The sequence below is a fragment of the Triturus cristatus genome, chromosome 9 (assembly GCF_964204655.1).
Source record: "Triturus cristatus chromosome 9, aTriCri1.1, whole genome shotgun sequence".
Lineage (NCBI taxonomy): Eukaryota > Metazoa > Chordata > Amphibia > Caudata > Salamandridae > Triturus > Triturus cristatus.
Genome location: NC_140592.1, coordinates 1,191,510,003 through 1,191,534,241, shown reverse-complemented (window position 1 = coordinate 1,191,534,241; position 24,239 = coordinate 1,191,510,003). Strand labels below are relative to the sequence as shown.

The following is a 24,239-nucleotide window of genomic DNA, read 5'->3' as shown; positions in this document are numbered from 1 at the left end:
ATCTTGGAATGCAGAAAATATTGTAGTTTCTTGTAAGACTAGACACCAGGCAAGGTAACTGGTATGTCTGAATTGCAGACTATAGGACCTGGGCTCATTTTCCCACTAGACAAATGATATGATCCTGGACAAACTCCTTTAATACACTCTACTTCATGTAACTTACCTGAAAGGTTTGGCCATAACTAGTAGTATGTTAGCTCGGAGCGAAAAACTTGAGTAATACATTTTTCAAATAATTTTATGGACTATTTCTGTAGCACACACCAAATATTTTTTAAGGGTCCTTTATGGTAAAATGTCAGGCATTTCTTCTTAAATCTTTCCAAATTTGTTTGGAGGTTATGTATTTGAGCAAGTCTTACTCAGTGTGTTAATGTATCCAATCGAAACACACATGTAAAAAAAATTATGAGCTATTTTAAGTTCTAGAGTCTTGTCATATTTATTCTTGTCTTCAATTCTGCAAATTACACAAGGAGTGGTTCACTCCTGGTCTGACTTTTAGGGCTAATCCAAGGCACTAGCTCAGGTGTGGCTTGGCTCGCCCCTTAAATGTTAGCCACCTCGAAGCATAGCTTGTCAGTTTGCATTTGCATAGTAAGGGTCTTCTTAACACGTGCTTACAAGTGGCGTATAGCTGAGGATAACCTTTATTCACAAAGCATTTATATTAGAAAAAATGTGTTTCATAGCACTCTGTTGACATGTGCTTCTTTAAAATAATTTCAAAATAAATTAAAATACAGTTAAGAATTTTATAGCTGAGCAGTATTGCACTCCAGTTCTCATGCTCAACAAAAAATATGTATATAGAATTAGAAAATGCCTCTCAATTATTTTGATACTGTTCATCACTCATTCTGTGTCTTGCGATACTGCACGTGGCAAAAAAACAAAACTCCCACATTTTCATTTTCTGCACACTTGTTACTGCAGGTTCGGTTGTCTGCTGTGGCAAAGCCAAAGAGCTAAATGACCTTTATGTTTGTGTAACACACTTTTCATCACCCTTTGATGTTTAATGGGGGTCGTCACGGGGTGTTTTTCTCTACAGAGTGAACTAGTATAGAATATTGTTTTTCAGAGTCATCCTGGTCTTGACTGCTATAGTGCACGCTACTCTTCCATGCAGTGGTTAGGAACAGAAATACACATTGAAATAAATAAAACCATTTATTTGTTGCATGCCAACGATAGGAGAGTTTATGAGTAATGATGACATTGGTTGTAAACCCACAATGCCCACAGTTTGGCCACCATATTCAGATTCTGCGTGCCATTTTATTTTTTAATGTGCAGTTCAGGCAGCAGAAAACTACTGTGCAGAAAGGAAGATAAGAAATAAGAGGTTTTGTGATTCCATTTATTAGAACAGCGCACAACACAGTGCCTTAGGTTCACTAACATTAAATATATTATGTAAATATAGTTGGACTTAGTAATGGTGTATGATTCTGGGCTATAAAAAAAAATGTTCATGATCTAGCCCCCAGCCCCCGCTGCATGAACGAATAGTGACTTGGATCCTTTGAAATAAAAATCCCATCTCCCTTTAAAAGTCCGTTAAATCAACAGGATTGCTCCATGTGATCCATAAAAAGACTTCACCATGGCAAGTCCCTAAAAGCCAGATATCCTCTGTGCTGTATATATATCTCTAATCTCAACTGGTCCAACCCTATAGGTTACAGAGCAAAGCACAGCATGTAAATCCAGAATTGTCTCCTGTTTCAATTTTATTGTCAAAGGTAAGCAACTTTTTAATTCCACTAAATTATAAATGTCAGCGTAAAAGCGCTGTGCCTTTGAGAGATTTCATTTGATTACACAAAAATTATTGACATCTCCGCGTTGTGCAAGGTCTGTTCTTGCTTCCACCATGCTTATCATTAAACTTTTGTATCTTTACAGAGGGCCGCTTTTGCTCACTTTCCAGAGCTGTACAATTTTTCACTTTCCAATGTGGCTGCAGTGGACACTCGAGAAGCACTAATTAAATGTTTTGGCCCCCTCAGGTAACTTTCTTTATGTATCTTTCCACCCATATCCTATATCATAGCCCTCATCCCACTCCCTCTGTTACTTGATGTGTTTAACCTATCTCTCTTCTTTTTTTCTTTTATTGAACAATATTTTGCATAAGGATGATATTAAAACGTTTTGATTCTTCCTTGCTACAGTCCCAACACATTACACCAGGTGGCTTCATACCTCTGTCTCCTTCCTGCCTTGCCTGAGGGAGAAGACACCAGCTATGAGAAGGAGTTTCTTCTAGAGCTTCTGGTAAGGCCAAGCATCCTTTTTTAAAAAGTCCTAACTTTATTTCTGATTAGTTCTTCAGTATCCCTGCCTGGTTCTAATTTTATTTGTAGTTTACATTTCTTTATTGATTTTCTGGTTTAATAACGAGTGTCATACATGCATTTACATCAATCATAACTAAGCTTCGAGACTCTGATAGTACAGCGTATGACTGTTAAAGCAGCATTGTGCATTACAGATGTTGGCATTTCCCTTAATATGTGCTATAGAAGCCCATGCTATAGGATGACGTGGTATGTAGAAGAAGTTTCTACATCTAATGTCAATGGCTCCCATGTCTGCGTAAGGCATGTCGGTGGTGAGAGGGCGAGAGGAAGGGGGAAAAGGTGGGTCAGGGTATGAACCGATAAACCTGCCCAACTCAGGTCTCTGTTGCTCCCCAAGGCTACTACGCCACTCATAATGCGTTTAATTGCAGTATCTACCTGACCCAATAAATGATGTATTGCCCGGTCACATGTAAGGGGTGTGAAGATGGAGGGCAACCTGCCTGCCCACTTGCCGGGTCCCCAGAGTGTCCCCGCTACGCTTCACTGCAAGTCTCCACAGGTGCTATTTCTGGACATGCGGTCGACTATATCCCATGTAGCTGCCATCGGCAGCTTACGAAGTCTCAGGGTGTCTTCGCAATGTAAGGCGACATGTCCTCCTGCGTCCAGTTCGTAAACGAGTGGAGCCACACCGCCACAGGTAGGGTGTCTGGTCGCTTCCAGCGCCTGATGATCAAATGCTTGGCTGGGATTAATTCAAAGTTGATGAATCTAGATGTCACCTTGTGCCTCTCAGACCTGCAGTAGACCTCCCAGGTGCAGTCCACCGCTCGCCCGGTGCAGTCGGCCAGATGAGTGACCACAGACTGCCAGTAAGTACCAAGCGCAGTACAGCTCCACAGCATGTGGAGAAGATTTGTGTCCACCAGTTGGCATCTAGGACAGCGGGCTTCGGTGTGCCCGAAATACTTATTGATTTTGGCCGGCGTCAGGTATGCCCTGAGTATTATATAGTATTGTTTAAGCCGGAGCCTGGCGTTTTTGGGGATCAACATGAGTCCCTCCAATATTGCTGCCCATCCGCTGTCTGTGCACAGTCGGAGGAGGTCCGCGTCCCAGTGGCGCCTAAGGTGATTTAGTGTGTGTACTGTGTGTCCGCAACGAGTTAGCAAACCATTTCGTTAGGTGCCTCTCTGTACCCATCACATGTATGTCCTGTACAGTAAGGTGTATAGTGGGCTCCTGTGATATGTCTCCCCACATCACTTGCAGCACTGTGACCAGTGAGGTATGAAGGAGGAACTGGCCTCGCGGTAGACCATCCTCGTCCACCAGGACATCCAAGGGTGCCTGTTGGCCGTCACTATAAAGATTTCCCAGCGTCTGCAACCCCACCTCACTCCAGGTGGAGAGTTCAGCCACAGTGGTGACCCGTTGGCCCCTTGGTGTGCCCTGCAAAGGCAATGCAGGTGCTTAAGGGACTGTAGTGCCCGTAAGGCACAGGCCCCGGAGAAAGCATCTGTGGGCAAGTGTCACACTATGCCTTCCGGGGTGAAACAGCCTGAGGAGTGACAAGTGTGTCCACAGCGGTAAGTCTGTGACAATGTCCCCTAGATTCAGCCCGCTGGTTCATCTGGCCACCCACTGCAGTTGCACCACCAGATAGTACTGTTCCATACTGGGTACCGTGAGCCCCCACAAACTCCTCCCCCGACCAGTCTGCAGGTACAACTTGGATATCGCAACTCTGCAACGTAAACCATGCCAGATGAACTCCAGCATGGTGCGTTCGAAGGAACGAAAGATGGGGGGTTGAATATATATTGGCAGGTTAGTGAAGCAGTACAAGAGCACCACAATTTTAAGTAGGGCTATGCGACCCATGACTGTTAGGGGCAGTCCGCCAGAAGAGCATCTGCGATTTGATGGCGCAAATCGCTCGTAAGAGGTTCACCTCCAGCAGCTCCTCAGGCTGATTGTAAATGCTGATCTCTAGGTACCTAAAGACAGATGGCTGCCATTGTACGCCCACACCATTAACAATCAGCATGGGGTCCTGTGTGGAGGGATCAAAGGAGTACAGGCACAACTTCACCCAATTCACCTGCAGACCAGATAGGGACGCAAAGGCAGTGAGCGTCCTTGCCATATCTTTGCAGGGGTCCCTTATGTCCCTAACGTAGAGAAGCAGGTCGTTGGCGTAGAGGGAAATCACATGCGTCCCATCACCCAAGGGTATCCCCCAGTCCACTCCACTGTTCCTGAGTGCCGCCACCAACGGCTCTATAGCCAGTTACAACAGTAGCGGTGATAATGGGCAGCCCTGCCTGGTTCCACGGCCAATGGCCACAGAATCTGACACAAATGGGCGCGTCCGAACTTTTATGGTGGGGAGAGTATACAAGAGTCGGACAACGCGGCGCAAATGTGTTCCCAGCCCATATTGGGAGAGGGTGAAGAATAAAATTCCCACTTTAACGTTTTGAACGTCTTCTCCAGATTGAGCTCCAGGCACACCAAGGGTAGCCAGCGCTTGGCTGAATACCTGGCTACCCAAAAGAAGCGGCGTAAGTTAAGGGATGTGTTGCGTAACCGGACAAATCCATTTTGATCAGTGTGTACCAGGAGGGGGACCAAGTGAGCCAGATGGTCGGCCAGTATCTTGGTCAGGATTTTATAGTCTGTGTTTAGGAATGCCAGCGGCCTGTATGAACCTAACTTCTTGGGATCTCTGTCGTGTTTGGGCAGCGAGACGAGCAGCGACTCGCGGAGAGAGCCTGGAAGGACAGATGTCTCCAGTGACGCTTCATGTAGGTATGCTTTGTAGTACTCGGCTGGTAGGCCTTCCGGCCCAGATGCCTACCCTGTGGCCAGCGCCCCAAGGGCTGTTTGGACCTCGAAAAGCGTGATTGGTTCTGCAAGCTCTGTCCACTGCGACAGCGTAATGATTGGCAGGGAGAGAGTAGAGAAGGAGGACTCCAGTGCGGTCGGCTCCGCCCTGACAACAGAGTGGTGTAGCGCCGCGTAATGTCTGCAGTTCCCGATGTATCTCCTGCTGAGTGCTTAACAGCTGACCTGATATTGAGCGCAAGGAATCTGGTGTCGTGTCTGCTCCTGGCGGATCAGCCACGCCAGTCCAGTGCGGCGTGCATGCGGACGGAGTGTGAAGCGTAGTTTACATAGCGCAATCGTTCCAGTAACTCTGCATGCTCCCGCCGCGCCTCATCCAGCCGCCACTTGCGCTCTGAATACGCCACTGCGTCAACTCCAGCGGAAGGAGCGTTCTTTCAAGGTGCGTTATATCCCCTTCCAATTGTAAGTGTCGATGGCATTGCCCAGTGACGCCCGAAAGGGTGGATCTTCAAGTGTTACCGGCTGGACGTGCCATATGAGTGGGACCTGCCCTGTGCCCTCCCTCGCCAGTTGGAGGAGTTTATCCGCCCCATGTAATCTATATGAGGACACCTGGGAAGTAAGGCCGCCGAACCCACAAAGCGGTTGATGCGGACACGGAGATCATGCGGCGTTAAAGAAAAAGAAAAAAAAAAGTATACCCGCACATCTGTATTCAGTGCCCTCCATATATCAGTCAAGTGTCAGTGGTGCTGCCATTTTCCCAAAGCCTGGCCGTTAGAGGAGGCAGCTGTGCGCGGGAGTGGTGAGAAGGATTGTCTAGTTTGGTGTCAAGGACCGCATTGAAATGCCCACCCTATGAGCCAGGGGAGGGCACTCCAACGAGCCAGCACGCCCGATAGCGCATGCCAGAAGTTGCCTGCTCCGTGTTGGAAATTTATACAGCCCCAAGTAGCAGGCACCTCTCATGAAGGCGCCCGCTCACAAACACATATCTGCCTTTAGCATCCATCTACCTGGCTCTAATACTGCATATAATTGTGCACTCTTCTGTCCAGCTCGGAAAGTAGCAGCAATTTGGGAACACCACATTTTAGTGAACAGTGCAAGAAACATTGCTAAATATATAATCGTGTTATGCTGAAGCTGCACGTCTAGTTTTTCCATACGTCCCCATAGGTCTGGACCTGATCCAGTACTGATTGGAATGATTCTCTTCCAAAACTATGCTGAACTATAAACCACTGTAAGCCACTGTATATAAATAGTGTCCCTGCCCAGCTAGGTATCAGGTTAAAAGAGGGTGTATAACTCTATTAGAACAGCATAAGAGGAGTTTAGAAAAGGATTGAAAATCCAACACAAGTATTGATCAGCAGAAGTATTGGGCAACAGTCGCCAATTCTGGAGTGGAGTAAAATTAATTTCATATATTAATGGTTGTGAAACTTGTCTTGAGGGTGCAAGTGATTATTGTGCAGTATCTGTGTTATGCACTTAGGTTACCACTGCTGGTTTGTGCCAGAGCCATTAATACTACTGAACTCTCATTGGATGATCAGGTTTTTCAGTTTGGGTACTTGATTCTTGAAGGATTGTGGAACTGAGCAGTTGATGGTTACTGTAAAAGGTTATAACCTCCTGTGCAGTATGACAGAGTAAATAACACAATATGTCAGTGTACAATTGGTATGTAACCTAAGGGAAAAATAATACATTTGTTAACAGGTAAGTCAAAAGAGGATTTAAGCACTCAATATGGAGCCTTATGCACAGTTATGTCTTGTTGGGCAGTGATCATGAGCTCTTGGATTTCCTCAGAACTTTCCAAGACTAAATTAATATGGATGAGATAAAATACAATGTGGCAGAATTGCTATATGTGCATGACTAAACTTTCCTTTTAGTGGTCTTTTTCTAGCTATCAATGCAAACAGGACAGCTGAGTGGACTCAATCCACTGCAACTTAGATTCTGGCAAAGTAGTCCAAATATTCCTGTATACAGAAATATACACAGATACGTTGCCTACTTATTATGAATAAAGGAATTGAAGCAGTCTATCTTGTTCAGAATTTTTACTTTGATTTCAAGTCGTAATGTTCTAAATTAAGAGCCTATTCATTTTTGTGTGACTGACTGAAAGTTGCCCCTCAACAATATCTAAAGCTATAATGGTGATAATGTATAGGCAATGGCAGTTTTCTGGAACATCACATTGAGGGATCATCATGCAGAACAGTTATCATCTTTGGTGCTGTGGAAACTTAAAAATAAAATACTGCAAAATGATTTCAGTTCTAAAATATGCCTTCCTCACTCATTGCTTTTGGTAACCTTCTATCCATAGGTCTCCCGCCATGAACGTCGCATTTCTCAAATTCAGCAGCTGAACCAAATGCCCCTGTATCCAACAGAAAAGATAATTTGGGATGAAAATATTGTGCCGACTGAGTACTACTCTGGAGAAGGTGAGTGAGCGTTGGACACGTCACCTGTGTGACAAAATAGTCCTACATTTACACCTGCCTCATACCACACTTCATTGGTTTCTAAGCACTGTAAACAAAAGATATTGCAATTATCCAACTTATGACGCTGGATTTAATGACCGCGAAAGGGTGCAATGCAGAGTTAATTTTTCCTATTTTTTTTTTTTTTTTGATAAACAAGTTTATTGGATTATTTTAGAGAACAAAAATACATTGGTAGCATGCCAGGCACATTATTGAAATACAGTACAGACGATAAAAAGCGACAGAGACTCGTAAGGCACTGATGGATTGAGTACAGCACTTGTTTATAAATATTCACGTACCCGACCCGCCCAAACCCCTCAAACAGGCAGTAAGTTGAACCATTTGCTCCATATTTTACCAAAATGTGCGGGGCATCCCCGGGCTTCAAAGAGGGGCTTCTCCTGAGTTCCACACCAATCCACTCCCCGTCTCCATTTCCGCATAGTAGGTGGCTTGGCTTGGGACCAGAGCGCCGCTATATCGCGCTTCGCGACCGCTATTGCCGTTCCCAAGAAGTGCTTATCGGCCTGGGATCCATCAAGGCCGTCAAACACCCCCAGGATCAGGCGCAGCGGGTCATGGGGAACCTCCCACCCTAGGGTTTGTGTAAGCTCAAGTTCCACCCCCGCCCAGAACGGCGCAAGGACGGGACAGTGCCACACCATATGATAAAAGTCCAGCGGAGCGTGGCTGCAGCGCGTGCAGGATGGGGGAGGCCCGCATGCGTGCACTATACAAGCGTGCTGGGTTGAGGTATGCCGTGTGGAGATAATAGAGCTGGATTAGACGCAACTTGGAGGAGGTCGCCAGGGTCTTGGTGTCCATAAGGGCATCCCTCCAATCCGCGTCCTCCAGGGGACCCAGCCATCCCTCCCAGCGGGTACGAAGCAGGTCTAGGGATGCGGGGCCATTGTTCACCAAGAAGCGATAAATCCGCGACACCCCCCCTCTGCCCAGATTCCCCATCATCACTTGGACCTCTACGGGGGCTAAATTCCGGGAAGGAGGTGGGGGACGGAATGTGTGTTTGGAGGGCGTGTCTTAGCTGTAAATTTGTAAAATTGGAGGAGTGGAGGGAGTAACGGTGTTGTAAGTCTGCAGAAGATCTGACCTGGTCCCCTACCCAGACGTCTCCCAATAGAGAGATCCCGATGAGGTCCCATCGACGGAAGTCTTGGAGAGCCGAGGCCTCCTCCAGCCAAGCCCCACTCCACAGAGGCGTTTGTCTGGTGAGATTCCGGTCCTACTTTTCGTGGCGTAAGGCAGCCCGCCAGGCCATAAGCACGGCTCTAGTGGTGGGGGGGAAGAGCCTGTGGCACAGGGCATCCTGGTAGGCCTGGATTTGTGCGAAGTCCATTGACCTGACTTTCACCCGGTACGCCGGGTTGGACCAGCCGCCCGGGAACCAGTCGTGGATTACGATGAGCCTCGTGGCCAGGTAGTAGAGGTGAAGATTGGTCACCCCCCATGCCCCTGTCGTAGGGGGGTATGCGGCAATGTGCTAGGGACATTCGCGGCCTCCCTCCCCCCCACAGAAAGCGGGTGAGTACCCCGTCCAGTGCCCGAAACCAACTGCCTGGGAGATGAATGGTAATATTTTGTAAGATGTATAGGAAGCGGGGGAGGACCATTATTTTAAAAAGGGCACTCCTGCCAAGGGGGTTGAGAGGGAGAGATTGCAATTTCCTGAGGTCCGCCTTGGCCCTGGCGACCAGGGGTGGGATGTTCAGGGCCCACTTGAGTTCCGGGAGAAGGGTGACCCATACCCCCAAGTACTTAAATGACTGCCTGCGTAAGGGAATGGTCGTTTGCCAGTCAAAGCAAGCCCGGGACGGGTGTAGGGGAACCAATGTGGATTTCGCCAGGTTGAGGCTAAGGCAGGAATCGTGTTCAAAGGCAGAGCCAAGCATCATGGGCCGGAGCTCTCTGGATCTGCCAGATAAAGGAGAACGTCTTCAGCGTACAGGGCAGTCTTGTCGATCTGGTTCGCATCCCAGGCCCAACAGCGGATGAGGGGGTTCTGGCAGATGAGGGAGGCCAGGGGCTCCATTGCTAATGCAAATAGAAGCGGTGAGAGCGGGCAGCCCTGGCGAGTGCCCCTCTGGATAGGGAATGTTTCAGACAACACGCCATTAATGAGGACCCTTGACTTGGGAGCCGAGTAGAGGACCCGGATGAGGCGTCGGAACGAGGGGCCGAAACCCATCCTCTCCAACACATCCTCCAGGTAGCCCCAGTCTACCATATCAAATGCCTTTTCAAAATCTATGAAAAGCAAGGCCACATATGGGGTGAGGTGATGGCGATGTGCGAGGACGAGATGGAGGCAGCGTATGCAATGCCGGGTACCTCGGGCAGGCAAGAAGCTGCATTGATCTGGGTGAACCAGCTCTTGCAAATGGGGGGCGGAGTCGTTGGGCTCAGTGGCAAAGATTTTGACCTCTGTATTAATAAGGGAGATGGGGCGGTAATCCGCACAAGCAAGGGAGGACGGCTGTGTTTTCGGGATGACTACAATAGTGGCCACATCAGTCTCTGGCGGGAAGGACCCCTTGTCCACTACATGCTTAAACAAGTCCATTAAGTGTGGGACCAATGTGTCCCGGTAGGTCGCGTAGTACTCCTGGGGGTAAGCGTCGGGCCCGGGTGTTTTGCCGGAGTGCAACAATGAAATTGCCCCATGTATCTCTTCCGGGGTAAAGGGAAGATCCAGGGACTCCGAGTCCGCCTGGGAAAGGCAGGGCAGCTGAGTCCCTGTCTCGGCCAATAACGCTGCCAGAGAAGCCCGAGGGGGCCGGGCCGTATAGAGGGCCGCATAATAGCCCTCGAATGTTTGGGCGATGGCTAGGGAAGTGGCGTGATGAGCCCCGTTTTCGTCCCGAATCTCTGGAATGATGCGATTTTGCTCTGGGATAGGACACTAAGTTGTGGAGTAGTTTGCCATTTTTATCGCCCCAACCATACACACGCGCCACAGAGGAGCGCCAAAGCATTTTAGCAGACTCCAGCGAGATCTGGCAGATCTCTTCTCGAATCAGTGCGAGCTGTCGAGCGGAGTCGTCGCTATCAGTGGTGGCCTGGGCACCTTCCAGCTGTGCTGCCTGGGCCTCCAGCTGCACAAGTCGGGCGGACTGTTCTATGCGCTTCGCGTGAACCAAACCTCTAGCCACCCCACGCACCACGGCCTTTGCCGGCCTCCCACAGAGTTCCGGCGAGGAGACCAAACCCGTATTAATTGAGAAGTAACTCCTCAATTCCTGCCTGAGGGAATCCACAAGGTCCGCATCTTGTAGGAACCAGGCATTCATCCGCCATGTCATACGAGCGCCGCTAGGGGAGTTCCCGAGACGGAGGGAGACGGGGGAGTGGTCTGAGATGCCCCTGGGTAAGACTGTGTCCCCGGACATCAATTGACAGTCTACGGCAGGCAGCAGGAACAGGTCGATACGAGAGGGGGTGCGATGGGCCGCCGAAGTGTGGGTGTATTGTTCCTTGCGGGGGTTCCACATCCTCCAGGCATCGCAGAGACCCAAGGCAGAGGACCAGTCAGATAGGCGTTTTGCAGAGGCAAGGCGGGAAGCCGATGGAACCCCTGTCGTGTCGCGCGAGGGCTGCAGGACGGCGTTGAAATCGCCCCCAACAACAGTCAGGCCTTGTGTAAAGGAGGAGAGTACAAGCATGAGGCGACAGAGGGCAGAGGCCATGGTGGGGGGAATGTATGTACACGAGAGATTAAGGGGGTGTCCCTCGACCATACCCGTCAGGGACACGTAGCGGCCTTGTGTGTCCGTTTCGGCCTGTGTCAGGGTGAAGGGGAGCCCTCTCTGAAGTAGTATGCCAGACCCTGTCAAACCCGTATCGGGCGAGGAAGTTACATTGTGAGCCCAGAAGGTGTGTTTCCTGCAGGAACAAGATATCTGGCGCGTGTAGTTGGGCGCTGCGAAGAACGGCGGTGCGTTTTATACGGTCCAGTAGGCCATTGACATTCCAGGAGAGAATGTGGAGGGCCCTAGTGGATGTCATCAGGGTGGGTAGCGTGTGGGAGAAGGCACGCAAGCGCGAGTAGGCCCAGGTCCCAAGGGAAACGGCGTTCCGCGGCCGGGGCCACTGGGTAGAACGCGTGCACTCTGGTGAGTCTTGTGTCATCGTCAAAGGCAGACATGAGTGTAAATCTACCAACAAAAACAAGAAACAGCGGCCCGTAGGCCGCTAAAAACAACAAACTGTCGGGAGACAACGGTCTTCCTCCCCTCCCTCATCCCCCCAACTCCCCCCGCCCTACACTTCTGAAGATGAAGCATCTGTCGCCCTGAAAGAGGAAAAACAATTCAAAACAACAGCCCCACAATAAGGCGAAACGCTAAGCTAAAACGGTTAGCAGGACATGAATATGGCAGAGATGGACCCCCCTCCATGTAGTCGGATAAGAGATTCATTAACAGCTGCAATTACGGTTAGGACAAATATGCAACAAGGACTGCAAATAAAACCAGGGAGTGAAGTAGGAAGTAGTTCACAGAACCAGTGGCTGCAATGGAGTCAGATCGCCCCCTTCGTAGGGATTTCAAGAACAGTCGGATTGTAGGAGCTTCCAGGGAATGTGGTGAAGAGTTCCCGCTGTGTGACATAGCTCAAGTATCCTCGGCTTCTTTGGATCCACGGAGCGCAAGACTCCTAGACAGGTCAGAGTCGGATTTGGCGTGGCATAAGATGTCTGAGGGTCCTGGAATACCGCTCAAGTCACTCAAGGAGGTAGTCGGGCTGGGTATGCGGACCTCCGAGTTGAAGCGTGGGAGAGCGGGCGTTGGGATGCTGTGCCCGGCGACTGGGACGCCTCCCCCCGACGATCATTCTTCTTGCGGGACCTATTCCGGCGTCTCTGTGGCTTGGGGAAGGCTGGATGCGGCCGCGGGGGGGCCCGCCGGGTGGGGAAGGAGCCAGCTGGTTCAAGAGTTGCTGTTCCTCCGTGTGCCAGGTCCATGCCGCCTGTGGGCTGTCAAAGAAGAATGTCTTGTCTTGAAAGATTGAAAGATAATCTTGAGTCGAGCCGGGAAGAGAAGACGGTGCTGGGCCTGGACCTCCCTGGTGTAATCTGGGAAGACCATGATCCGGTTGTTCTGAAACTGCAGTGGGCCCTGTGCCCTGGCCGCCCCGAGGATGGCATCTCTGTCCCGAAAATTGAGGAACCTCAGCCCGCAGGGGCCCCAGGTGGGGGTTTGGGAGTCAAAGAGCGGTGAGCCCGTTCAACAGCAAACCAGGGCGATAAGGCCTCCTTGGGCATCCAGGAGCGCACCCAAGTTTCCTCAAACGTGTCGGCGTGTCCTTGCTCCACTCCCTCGGGAAATCCTAGAAGGCGTAAGTTGTTTCTCCTGAACCTGTTTTCGGCGTCCTCAGCCCTTCGGTGAAGCTCTGAGGTCCGGGTCTGAAGGTGGACTTTTTCCTAAATTTAAACCATTAACCTTTAGTTAACTCTACCTTTGAGTGGCTGGCATTTAAACCACTCACATAGAAATGGTGAGATCCCAAGTATTTTATCTGCTTTTGCAGGTATCATCAGCATGTGTTATTTTTAAAGATGTGACTTTGTTGATCTCCTAGCAGGGGAATCTTGAGTGAAAATAACATTAAGGACATTTACAACTAAGGTACGCCTATTCTTCAGTGGCAACCAAGACCCGATGCATGCTGGTATAAGTGTGCAGGTTCATCCTCCAATTGAGTATCAAGCTAAGTTTGACTCAATTTTTACTGGTATTCGATGCAACTTTGACTGAAGTGCACTGGGTTCCTGCTAACCAAGTCCCCAGTGCCAGTGTTCCTTCCCAAAAACAAGGTAGCTGTGCAGTTGTTCCGCAATTGGCAAGACCTTTAGCACCTTTGCAAGTCCCTAATAAATTGTACTCCTGGTACCTAGTTCAGGGGTAGTAAAGAGAGTCCCTAAGGGCTGCAGCATCTCTTATGCCACTCTAAGGGACCAATCACCAAACTCATGCAGACCCCCATTTCAGGCTGAGTGAAATGTTGCAGACAAATGTAAAAATACGACATGGCACGCACCCTGTGTGCCATGTCCCCATACCCTGCATGCAATACATGTAAGTCACCCCTACAGCAGGCCTTACAGCCCTAAGGCAGGGTGCATTATATCTCATGTGTGGTCATATCTGAATGAGCATATATGCCTCTATGCTGTCTAGTTCAATTACTAGATGGTACAAGTGAACAGGGAAGCCATCTTAGGTACATGTACTAGGCAGTGATCATTACGAGTTCACCAGCTACATGATGGCTTCACTGAAACATATGGTGTTCGGTATCACATACCTTGTCTTAATAAATCCCCACTGGGTGCATGTCTTTATTAGAGGTGCCCCCCTGAAAACCTACTAACCTCTAGTGTACTGGCTGACTGGTGTAGACCAGCCGGCCACCACAGATGGGTATCAGACCCCCTGCAGGTGAAAGCCCACTCTCTCTGAGGTCAGAAACCATGCCTGCTCTGGACATAGGTGTTGTCACCTCCTCCAAGCAGTTTGGCTAATAATCAGCATGTCAAGGCAGGAATTGCCACCCCCTGCCCAGGGCCCATTTGACACCAGGACAGATGGGAAAATGATCAAGTCAGGAGGCATTCACTATCAGGCTAGTTACACCCTTGAGGTGGGCTACCTAAAGTGAACATGAAAACTAGAATTCCACTATCTTGGTTTTTGTTCAAATTAAATGCACTGCGTCAGTGTTATGCCCACTCCCCACAATGAGTGGTCATATTGGGGGTATAGGTACCCCAAAGGTAAGTAGTCAATTGGCTACTACCTTACACTCCCCTTAACACCCATAAATTCAGTATTTAGGTGGCACCACTAACACCAGTATCTCAGATCGATGGACACAAGAAGAAGAGAACAAAAAAGAGCGAAGAAAGTCAGAACATGAGGACCAGCTGCAAACTTTTGGGTGCCAAACCCTGCCTGCACCTGTCCTTACATTTGTGACAAACCGACTCGTCTTGCTGCTGTGCCTCTGTCAAGAAACCCGGTGGACTGTCAGCACTTCGCAAATTGCCAGCAAATCTCCTTTGGAGCAGAGGAGCTACTCCCTTGCAGCTTACAGGCACCAAACAGCAAAGTTCGGTCCACTGTTCTTCCGCTCCCTGCTCTCACCGACGCAGCAGCCGCCCAGGTAGAGATTCTGTGCTCCAGATGGTCAGATCCGTCTCCCTACCAAGTGAGAAGATGCCAGGGCCAACCAGAGCCGCACAGCACCAGTACCCGGAGTACCAGACTCCTTGCAGCAACCAAAGCCAGTTTGAGTCCTATCCGGATTTCAACGACTCCAAAACCGAGCAGCCGTCAGGGACATCAGCACCGCAGAGACCCACAACAAGAGTGGCAGAGCTGTCCTGCTTTTGTCCCCATCAAGCGTGACACACAAGCCCAGCGACCTAACCACTCTGTATTTGTGCACCTCCGCCTGGGTTTCTGAGAATTGACTGTGCTTTCTTACTCCCAGGTCTCTCACAAATAGAGCACCGTGACTTGTCCCCAAGTCCTACTCTGAAGCCTGTTTGTAGGTGCCTCCCCCACCACCTTTAGTGTAGCTCGCAAAGCTACCAACCTGACCAGCGCCTCTGGACCGGACACTCGAGGGCAGGTAAAGACTAACTGCAGGTGGTTCTTTGGACCTTGGCCCCCTTTCCACCTTAATTCCTGAAGAGAACCCCCGGAAACCTAATAACTGTATGCAGTATAATCCTTTTACCCATAGGAAATTGATATAAAAATGTGTTTGTTTTCTGAGTTGGTCTTCTTGAGTGTGTGTGTGTCTCATTTATTGCCTCTATGAGTACAACAAATGCTTCTATCCTTGGATAAGCCTACACTGCTCGCCCACACTACCACAAAAGAAAGCACTTGGTGTTGTCTTTTTTGCCTCTGCAAACCAATAATGGTTGCTTGGATTCTCAACAAAGTGTACCTCGTTTTGGGTCACTACATAGAGAGCCAGCTTCCTACAGTGTTCCTCCACCCTTGAAGTAATTTTGGGGCGTTGTTTTAACATAATTTCTGTTGCAATCTTCACATTGCAAAATACGTGATTCCAATTACAGAATGCGTTTGTTTTCTTTAAGGGAAACTAATACTTGAAATTGGCTCACGTACTCAGTTATTTTCACCAGAATTGTATTCAAAGTAAATATGTTGCTGATAATAGATGGCGTGCAGTAAGGTAGCGCCTTCTGATCAAAAGCGTGCCTAAATGAAAGAAAAAAGCACGGTTTTCTGTTTATTCAAATTCTACGACAACAACATTTATGCAAGTTCATTGATTGGGTCATTTATTTTGTAGAAGTTTGTTCATTCCAGAATTTCATCATTCAAAAATGTTAGGATGTCTCATGTGACACATATCCCCTGATGAAGAGCCACATTATCCCGAAATGCATTGGGATGATGAACAAGATTTGATTTACTTCATCAATGCACTTGTGGTAATGTGATTCACATGAGACATCCTAACATTTTTGAATGATGAAATTCTGGAATGAACTAACTTCTACAAAATAAATGACCCAACCAATGAACTTGCATACGAGTTGATGTCATAGAATTTGAATAAACGGAAACCTATTAGTTACTCAGCAGTGCATCTAAGGGGCGCTACCTCCCTAGGGGGGAGTGCTTTTTTCTTTGTTTTCTTTAAACCATCTTATTACTATCCTCCCCATCCATTGTTGGTGGATCTGACAAGAAAAGGTTATAGATCTCACCTTTGTTATTCCTGGGAAACAATGGCAAGATAGTTTCCATCCTTCTTTTGGCTGCATAGTTGGAGTGCCACAGTCAAGTAAGGCATGACAGATCTCTGTTTTCTTAATTAATATAATGGATTTAGGAGCACCATGTTAGATGTAACAACTGCATTTCCCCCCTTAATGAGGAAGTAATTTGGGGGAAACGTATTCTAGAGAGCTACATCCTATCTGACAAGGTTTGCTTCTTGCCACTCGTACCGATTGTAGTCATTTCTACTGTTGTGAATATTTGTGAACCTAAAACACCACTATAAGCCTATAGCACCTAGAAGCCCTCTTCCATCCTATCTAGGTATTTTGGGGTGTCTAGTAGTGTAATATTCCTGACAGTGACCACCTTTATCCTAGAAGTGTTGCAGAACCACCAGATATTATTCATTTCCACAGTTTCTGTATACTGCTTCCAATATATTTTTGAGTTTCTATTAGTTATTGTCTTCATTCGCACTAAAGTGCCAACTATATTCATTTCAAGTTGATTTCTGTATGCTGCACACATAGGCTGCAAGTGTATCTCCTTTTGTATATACTTCTCACTCTTCTTTTTTATTAACTAAGCAAATCTAATCGGCATTGGTGTTTCTGATAGCAAGCAATAACTTGGTGATTGCTCAGATTACTGTTCCAATATCATTAAGTGCCAAGAGAAGTTTCTGCAATACTGTAGGTTTTGTTTTTGCACTCGTATGTGCAGCATCTAATGCCTCACTGGACAATAGTATTGTAGAAAGGTTAAGGTATGTTGGAGAGAACTCACAGTATTAATACCAACTATTATACAAAGCCTATGCAATCTGAAAGAGAACCTGTTTTCTGGCTCACAATTTGACTCAAACAGCAACGCTTTCCTCATAGAAATGCATGTGCTACATGTGCAACAACCAATAACGCTAAAATTAATTTAAGAAATATTTAGCTTAAACGTCCCAAGACAAGCTAGTTAAAAACAAAAGCATTTAACAAGTAAGGCACCTAAAACCAAAGCTAATCTGATGTGGGGATAAAATGTTATTTGAAAAAGGGGGCGGGGGGTTCATTTAGTAAAACCAGATGTAATTAGGCAAAGGAAATTACTTTCTCAAAACAGCCTCAGTGGCCAACAGTGCTTTCGTAGTTGGTATTGAAAGGAACCACTAGGACTACAGGAGCTTCTAGAAGACACAACAGATGTGTTCAGATAATAAATGCATTTAAAAAGAAAGGTACTGCTCACATACAGCAATCATACTTTGAGTGAGATTTAATTAATATAAGTGCCACAGTCTGTGGTTTCTAGTTGCAGAGGGCTCACAATAATCCATTCAAAATTATGCAGTTCCAACACACCTTTTGGATTTGTTTGCTGTAGAAATAGCCTCCTCTGTCATCAGTGCCCCTGTTCCATCCAACCATGGCGGAAAGTTACATGGGGGGGAATTGGGAGAAACATTTAGTTTCAAAATTTAAGTGGATTCATTTGAACACTTTACAGTGGAATACCATTGCAACATGTTCAAATGGATCCACTTATTCTCCATAGCAGGAACAACTTTAAGTGTCCTCAGAACTTTCTGCATTTCCTAGCCACAAGGGGAGATTCCTCTTTAGAAAGCAGGTTTCAATTCTAGGATCTGGACCCTGTGTTCTTCAGGCTAAGCCAATACAGTAGGGCCACTAGCCCTTGTAGTAACCCTCTGGACTCAGAGGTTCAAGGCAGAGCTGGAGAAGGTTCCCTCCATAGGCAGACAGGTATTCTTCAAGGCGAAAGCGGAGAAGGCTTATTTTCTAAATCTGTTCCACAGATTAGTCTCCTAAAATTGTCCATTTTAAAGGTCAAACCATTTAACAGTTGGCAATGATTCCTCAACATATCGGACTAAATTCCTGTGCTTTTCCTTCCCGTGCTCTGCATTAGTCTGATGCTGTTCCTGTTTTAGGATACATATAGTTTCCGGAAAACATATATCAGACATGCAACACAACAACACAATACTTAGCGATTATTATCTTTTTTGCTCCCTTGAGCAGAGTTCTCAATGCCTTTTAGCACCACACTTTGCTGGCTTCAAAAGAAATCTTTACCTATGATTCCCCCTTTGCTCCATTTCTCCTCTGGTGCTTGGCTGTATATGTTCTGTCCCTGGCATATAGACTGAAATGAGAAGAATGCTGCAAAGTCAAAGGTAAATGTGACCTTACATGCCTGGGAGCAATGTTCTCTCTCCCTCTGACTATTGTGTGGCCTACTTTTTAAGTGTACCCTGGCTCTTGTCCCAGAAGTGTCAGCACAGTGCAGATTTATGGGAAAGCACTTGGGTAAGCGGAATCAATGTTTAGTCATTATTTCTAAACTGGTATGAACACTAAAGGTAATACAAATATAATCACACCACTGGCCTTTGCATATATTTTGAGTTGATGCCACCTTCCTATTAAGAATTACAGATTCAGCGTTATAATCAGTGTACTACATGTTTGAGGCATATGAGCAGTAGATTGTATACTTTAGCATAGATAGCCATCTGGTGTTGGGCTCGGATGTTTGCACTTTGTTTTTGTCGAAGAAGTCTGTGTAGTCACGGGATAGGTGACTCCTCCTTATGGTGATAGTGCGCATGGGCATCGACTCCATCTTCAGATTGTTTTTTTCCGCCATCGGGTTCGGATGTAAACGGCTCGCTTCCGGGTCGGTATCGTATTTGATTCCACTTCGACGCGCAATCCTTCACCGCTCAACGTTATTGTTTTTTCGATCGCGCTCCTCGATGCGGATCCAACACAAATCTCAACACCTTCGATTCCGGTCGTCGGCGCGGGCCTTTGGGCCTATCCTCGCCATCAGGCCCTATGGCTAATGGAAAGAACTCCATTCAAAAAATGCCCCCTGTGTGGTGCCAAATTCCCACAGACTGATCTCCACGAGGTCTGTAACTTTTGCCTCTCTCCAGAACACGAGGACAAAGATTGCCCGGCCTGCGCTTCATATTGATTGGAAGAAAACCATACGTGATCACCGGGCTCGACGTCACGTAATGTCTCGATCCACTACCTAGATGCCGGACGACATCTTCGATGCAGGTCCTGATACTCCCGAGGAACAAGAAGATATCAGCGTCTCCGAGGCCGACGAATCAGAGGCCAAATATCAGACGATTACTCCAGGTCAACGAACTGTGAGCACCGACATCGGCACCTCTTCTCAAAAACATATGGCTTCGGTTGCACCTTCGCCTTCTGGCTCAGGTCGACACCGTGACAAAACTTCCGACGCCCCACCTCTGGGCTTGGCTCCGAAGTCCAAAGACAAGCCTTCAGGCGGCTCGGGACCGAGCCAGCCACGCAGCGGTACCATCCCCGGTACCGAAACCCAAACATTCGGCACGAAACACCAGCAGGATATACCCTCGGAGCCGAAACCAGACCACAAATCTGCGGAGCCGAAAAAAGACAATAAATCCACGGAGCCGAAAAAAATCCTCGGACTCCACAGCTCCTCCAAAGCAAAAGGACACCAAGACCCCTCCTAAATTTTCAGAACCAAGACCAAAACAACCAAAATCATTGGTACCGAACAAGGATACTGGATTAAAAGACCTTTTTCAACCAGATCCAGTGGATCCTAAACAAAAAACTCTTCACATTGACCCTAAAACTGGTCATATCAAGACAATTCTATCTAAAAAGGAGACCTTTGGACTCCCCAGAAGACCCCAAGGTACCCTTAAAAAGAGATACATGGGAACTTCTCCAGTCAAACCCTTCTCTCCTCCAAATATCCCCACAACACCACTGTGAGAAGTTGGCCTGGTATATGATGCTCACTAGTTAAAGTGATCACCTTGTACCATGCCAAGCAACCCTTATGGTGTGGTTGTAAGTCAACCTTTTCGGACTAGCTGCCCTAGTGGTAGCGTAGGCTAAGCAGTCTTTGAGGCTAAACTCGTGAAGCGTGTTAAGCCAGCTGTTTTACCAAATGTAACCCCCTTTTATACCAATGAAAGGACACCACACAGATATATATTCAAAATATATATGTATTTATTTCTCAAAGTAACCCCTAGTCTCTTTATGAGCACAGGAGCACAAATCGTCAAACAAGATTACAGTAGAATACACAGAAGTTGCACTTTATATGGATAGGCCCTGGTGGCCGCTCAAACCATATACTAAAATAGTGGTATAAGTACCACGAACAGAAAAGGGAAAAGGCCTAGGGCCTCTAGAATCGCTGGGCCTACAAGGAGCTAACGTCAGTTAGTGACCAGGAGGTCCACGGGTGGCGTGTGCAGAGCAAATAGTCACACGCGTGCTCCCATAGGTTTCAATGGGTGCGTAAAAAGTACAAAGTTACTGCAAAGAGGATCTTCCGGATGGACTAGGAACTCAAGATTTGGAACACAGGCACTAGAGATGTAATACTACACTTGGGCACAGGTGTGCCAGCTTTACCACACCCACAGGAAGCGGGTGCATAGGCCTCGAAGTGCGTCGGGTTTCTTCTATCTGTTCCGTGGAGCCTGAAGACAAAGATGCTGCAGGCGGTCGGTCCGGGAGAGATGCAGTGGATCCAAGAGTGGATCGGAGATGTTGAAGACCTGTAAGCAGAGGGGACAGTGTTCACAGTCACTAGCCAGTGACCAGCGTGGCACCAGGTGGGTACCAGGCGATGTCGGGTGCAAACAGGAAGAAAGGTGTAGCTTGTCTCTGCAGCCACGTGGTCCCTGGAGGTCGACGACGTCCAGGAGTCGGTTCACGAGCTGTCCCACGCAGGCTCTCGCTGTCGGCGGTGTCGGCGACTTGATCGAAGCAAACAAGCCTTGGCAAAAGCAATTGTTGTAGGAGATGAAATAAGCTGATGGTTCTGACCAGCAAGGTCAGAAGGACTGCTCCTTTGGAGGGGAGCAAGGGCCAGTCTGGAGCAACCAGACCAGCGGTGTATTTCGTAGAGTTCGTCGCCAAGATGGCTACTAGCCAGCGGGCCAGCAACCGGCTAGGCGCGTCGAGTGGCAAAATGCAGAAGGGCCCCACGCAGATCGTGGAGATGCTGGAGGGCTCACCTTTGGTGCAGATGCTGCTCGGGTGTTGGGCTTCTCAGATCCCAAAGCACAACTTGGAGGGAGCCTCGGTTGTTGCACTTGTCAGCTTGTCGTGGTCGTTTCAAGATGGCTGGCTCCACGTGTCTCGGTGCCTCCACGGGTCTCCTCTTTTCAGGGACTGTGGATCGGGCGGTGAGAGGTCTGGAGGTCCAGGTCTTGTCAGTCTCTGGGCTCGGGCTCCGGCGGGAGGCGGCGGCAAAGCAGACGTTGATTCGCTGGATGGTGCTTGCGTTAGCAAGGTGGTCACTCCCTGACCACAGGGGAGATTGGCTTCAGTCCTCTGTGCAGCAGAGCGTCGAAGTTCCCGTCTTCTTCTTAGTGTTAAGTTGATACCAGGATGTCTGAAGTCCTAGGACACAGCTCCTACCTTTAAGCGGATTCTAGGGGCCGGACTACCTGCTAGGTCCCTCCCTATGGGTGGGACCAGGAAGGGGGGTGGTTACACCCCCAATCCTTTGTCCAGCTCGCCCCAGGCCCGGGACTGGTGTGCCCCAGGACCGGTTTGAACTGGCATATGCACCGAGGCTCCTTGTGAGCCACATGCATGTCTGGTTTCTTTCAAGCCCTACCTGACCAATACACAAAATCCTGTCTGGGGTGGTGCACGCACCTCCCCTGGCAGGAAACCCTTTGTCCACACCTCCCAAGCTGGAAGGACTCCCAGCAGCAGGAGGGCAGACTTGTGTCTGTGGTGGCAGCATCCATTTTGTGGAGCTGAGGCTATGTCTGATTTTACCCGGGTTTCAGGTACTGTACATGTCGTGTCCCACTAGAAGGGTGGAATGCTAACCCCGTCGCCAGAATTGGCGAGGGGTTAGTATTCCAATTCGTATGACACCTTACTCGACATGTTTTGATAAAGCCAAACCAAAGATAGCATTTAACCGCGAGGTTCATAATGCACTTAAGAGTATATGGTATGACGATATCTGGAAACAGTAGAAGGAAGTTGTTCCGACCACTGCAGACAGGCTCAGCTCATGCCAGAGCACCATCTCACATGGAACCAAGCACTCTGCCTTCAGGATTGTTAAGGCCTGCCATAGGAGTGACTTATAGGTTACCAGGTGTCCCATTTAAGGTTAGGTATAGGTATACTACACCTCAGTAAGAGGTGATTACACCAACTTACCTCAGCCAGTTGTGTCAAATTGTTAGGCCAAGCCTGGGGTGGCATAATACATGCTTCAGCCCTTGGCAGGCCTTGGGTACACCAATGCCCTGGGTACCTAGTGTACACTGGTACAGGGGCTGACAGGGTGATCCACTTCCAATTGGTTATGCACCTAGGGTGCATAGTTTTAATTCAGTAGAGAGAACAGCAGGCTGGGGGTCTGATTGGCAGGCCCACAGCCTCAATATGTCAAAAACCAGTGAAGCAAAAAGCAAAAATTTGGGGTGACCATAGGATAGCAGACCCTACTCTCCTACAACCACTTTCTCCAGCACACTCTCCAATGCCCATATTCACCTACACCACAAGATGATGATTATGATCACCTTGGTGGTGAGGATGGGGGTGGGGCTGAGAACCCACAGGAGGACAATGATGATGACACTACTCTACCACCACCGGATCCTTGGGAGGATTATGATAATCCACCAGATGTCCCAGATCTCCCTGATCCAGACTCCTCCCCATCTTGGCCATCCCTCCCAGACGACAACATAGGTTTTGCACAGCTCATAGGTAGAGCTGCACAATATCATGGGGTAGAATTACACTCAGACCCACAGGAGGAAGATTTTTTGTTAGAAACTTTCACAAAGTCACAAAAATCTACAAGCATTCTACCCATGTTAAAAGGTATCATCAAACATGCACCTGATGTTTTTAAAGATCATGTGCGAGCTAGAGTTCTCAACCCCAGGATTGAGAAAAAATATATACCAGCTCAATGATCCAACTTATATTAAAGCACAGCTCCCTCTAGATTCCTTGGTTGTGTCAAATGCACGTAAACTAGCAAATTCCCAAACATCAGGGGATGCCCCACCTCCAGATAATGAGTCTAAATTACTAGATGCATCTGGAAAACGCATTGCCTCACAAGCAGCAAATCACTGGCGCTTTGCCAATCCCCAAGCTTTACTGGCCAAGTATGATCGGGCTCATTACGACGAGCTTGAAAAGCTCATACAACATCTTCCTGATCAGTATAACACTAAGGCCAATGACCTCATGCAAGAGGGAACATTAATTACAAACACTTCTATAAAGTGTGCTCGTGATGCAGCCAACACAGCGTCTCGTGCGGTATACACAAGCGTTTTACTACGCAGACATGCTTGGCTACGCATATCTGGGTTTAAACAGGATGTGCAATCCACAGTTCTTAAACAACGTTTTGATCAAGAACACTTATTTGGACCCACTGTAGACACATCTTTGTAGAAAATGTAGTAGGGCTCAAACTGCTAAGTCCATGGGAGCCCTACATGCAGCAACCACTTGAAGTTCTTTTCGTCGCTCCTTTTATAGGGGCGCCTCTAAAACTATTGGGACGGACAACACCTCATCCTCCTACAAAAACACTACTCAAACCTCCCCTAACAGAGGCTATTTCAGAGGAGGCTATAGAGGCAACAACAACAAGGGTAGAGGCCGCGGTAATAACACCTGCACCTCTCCTACTACAAAACAGTGACTTCCCTCCGACCA

The 24,239-nt window shown here is 48.0% G+C and overlaps 1 protein-coding gene across 2 annotated transcripts in view; it reads left to right on the top strand.

Moving 5' to 3' along the window:
* Nucleotides 1-24,239, top strand: part of AQR (aquarius intron-binding spliceosomal factor) — a 396,399-nt gene that overhangs the window by 70,584 nt on the left and 301,576 nt on the right. For both annotated transcript variants that reach the window (XM_085627198.1, XM_085627199.1), the window contains exons 13-15: nt 1,915-2,018; nt 2,184-2,286; nt 7,519-7,639. In XM_085627198.1, the coding sequence (XP_085483324.1) occupies nt 1,915-2,018; nt 2,184-2,286; nt 7,519-7,639 (328 nt within the window). The remainder of the gene's footprint in view (nt 1-1,914; nt 2,019-2,183; nt 2,287-7,518; nt 7,640-24,239) is intronic.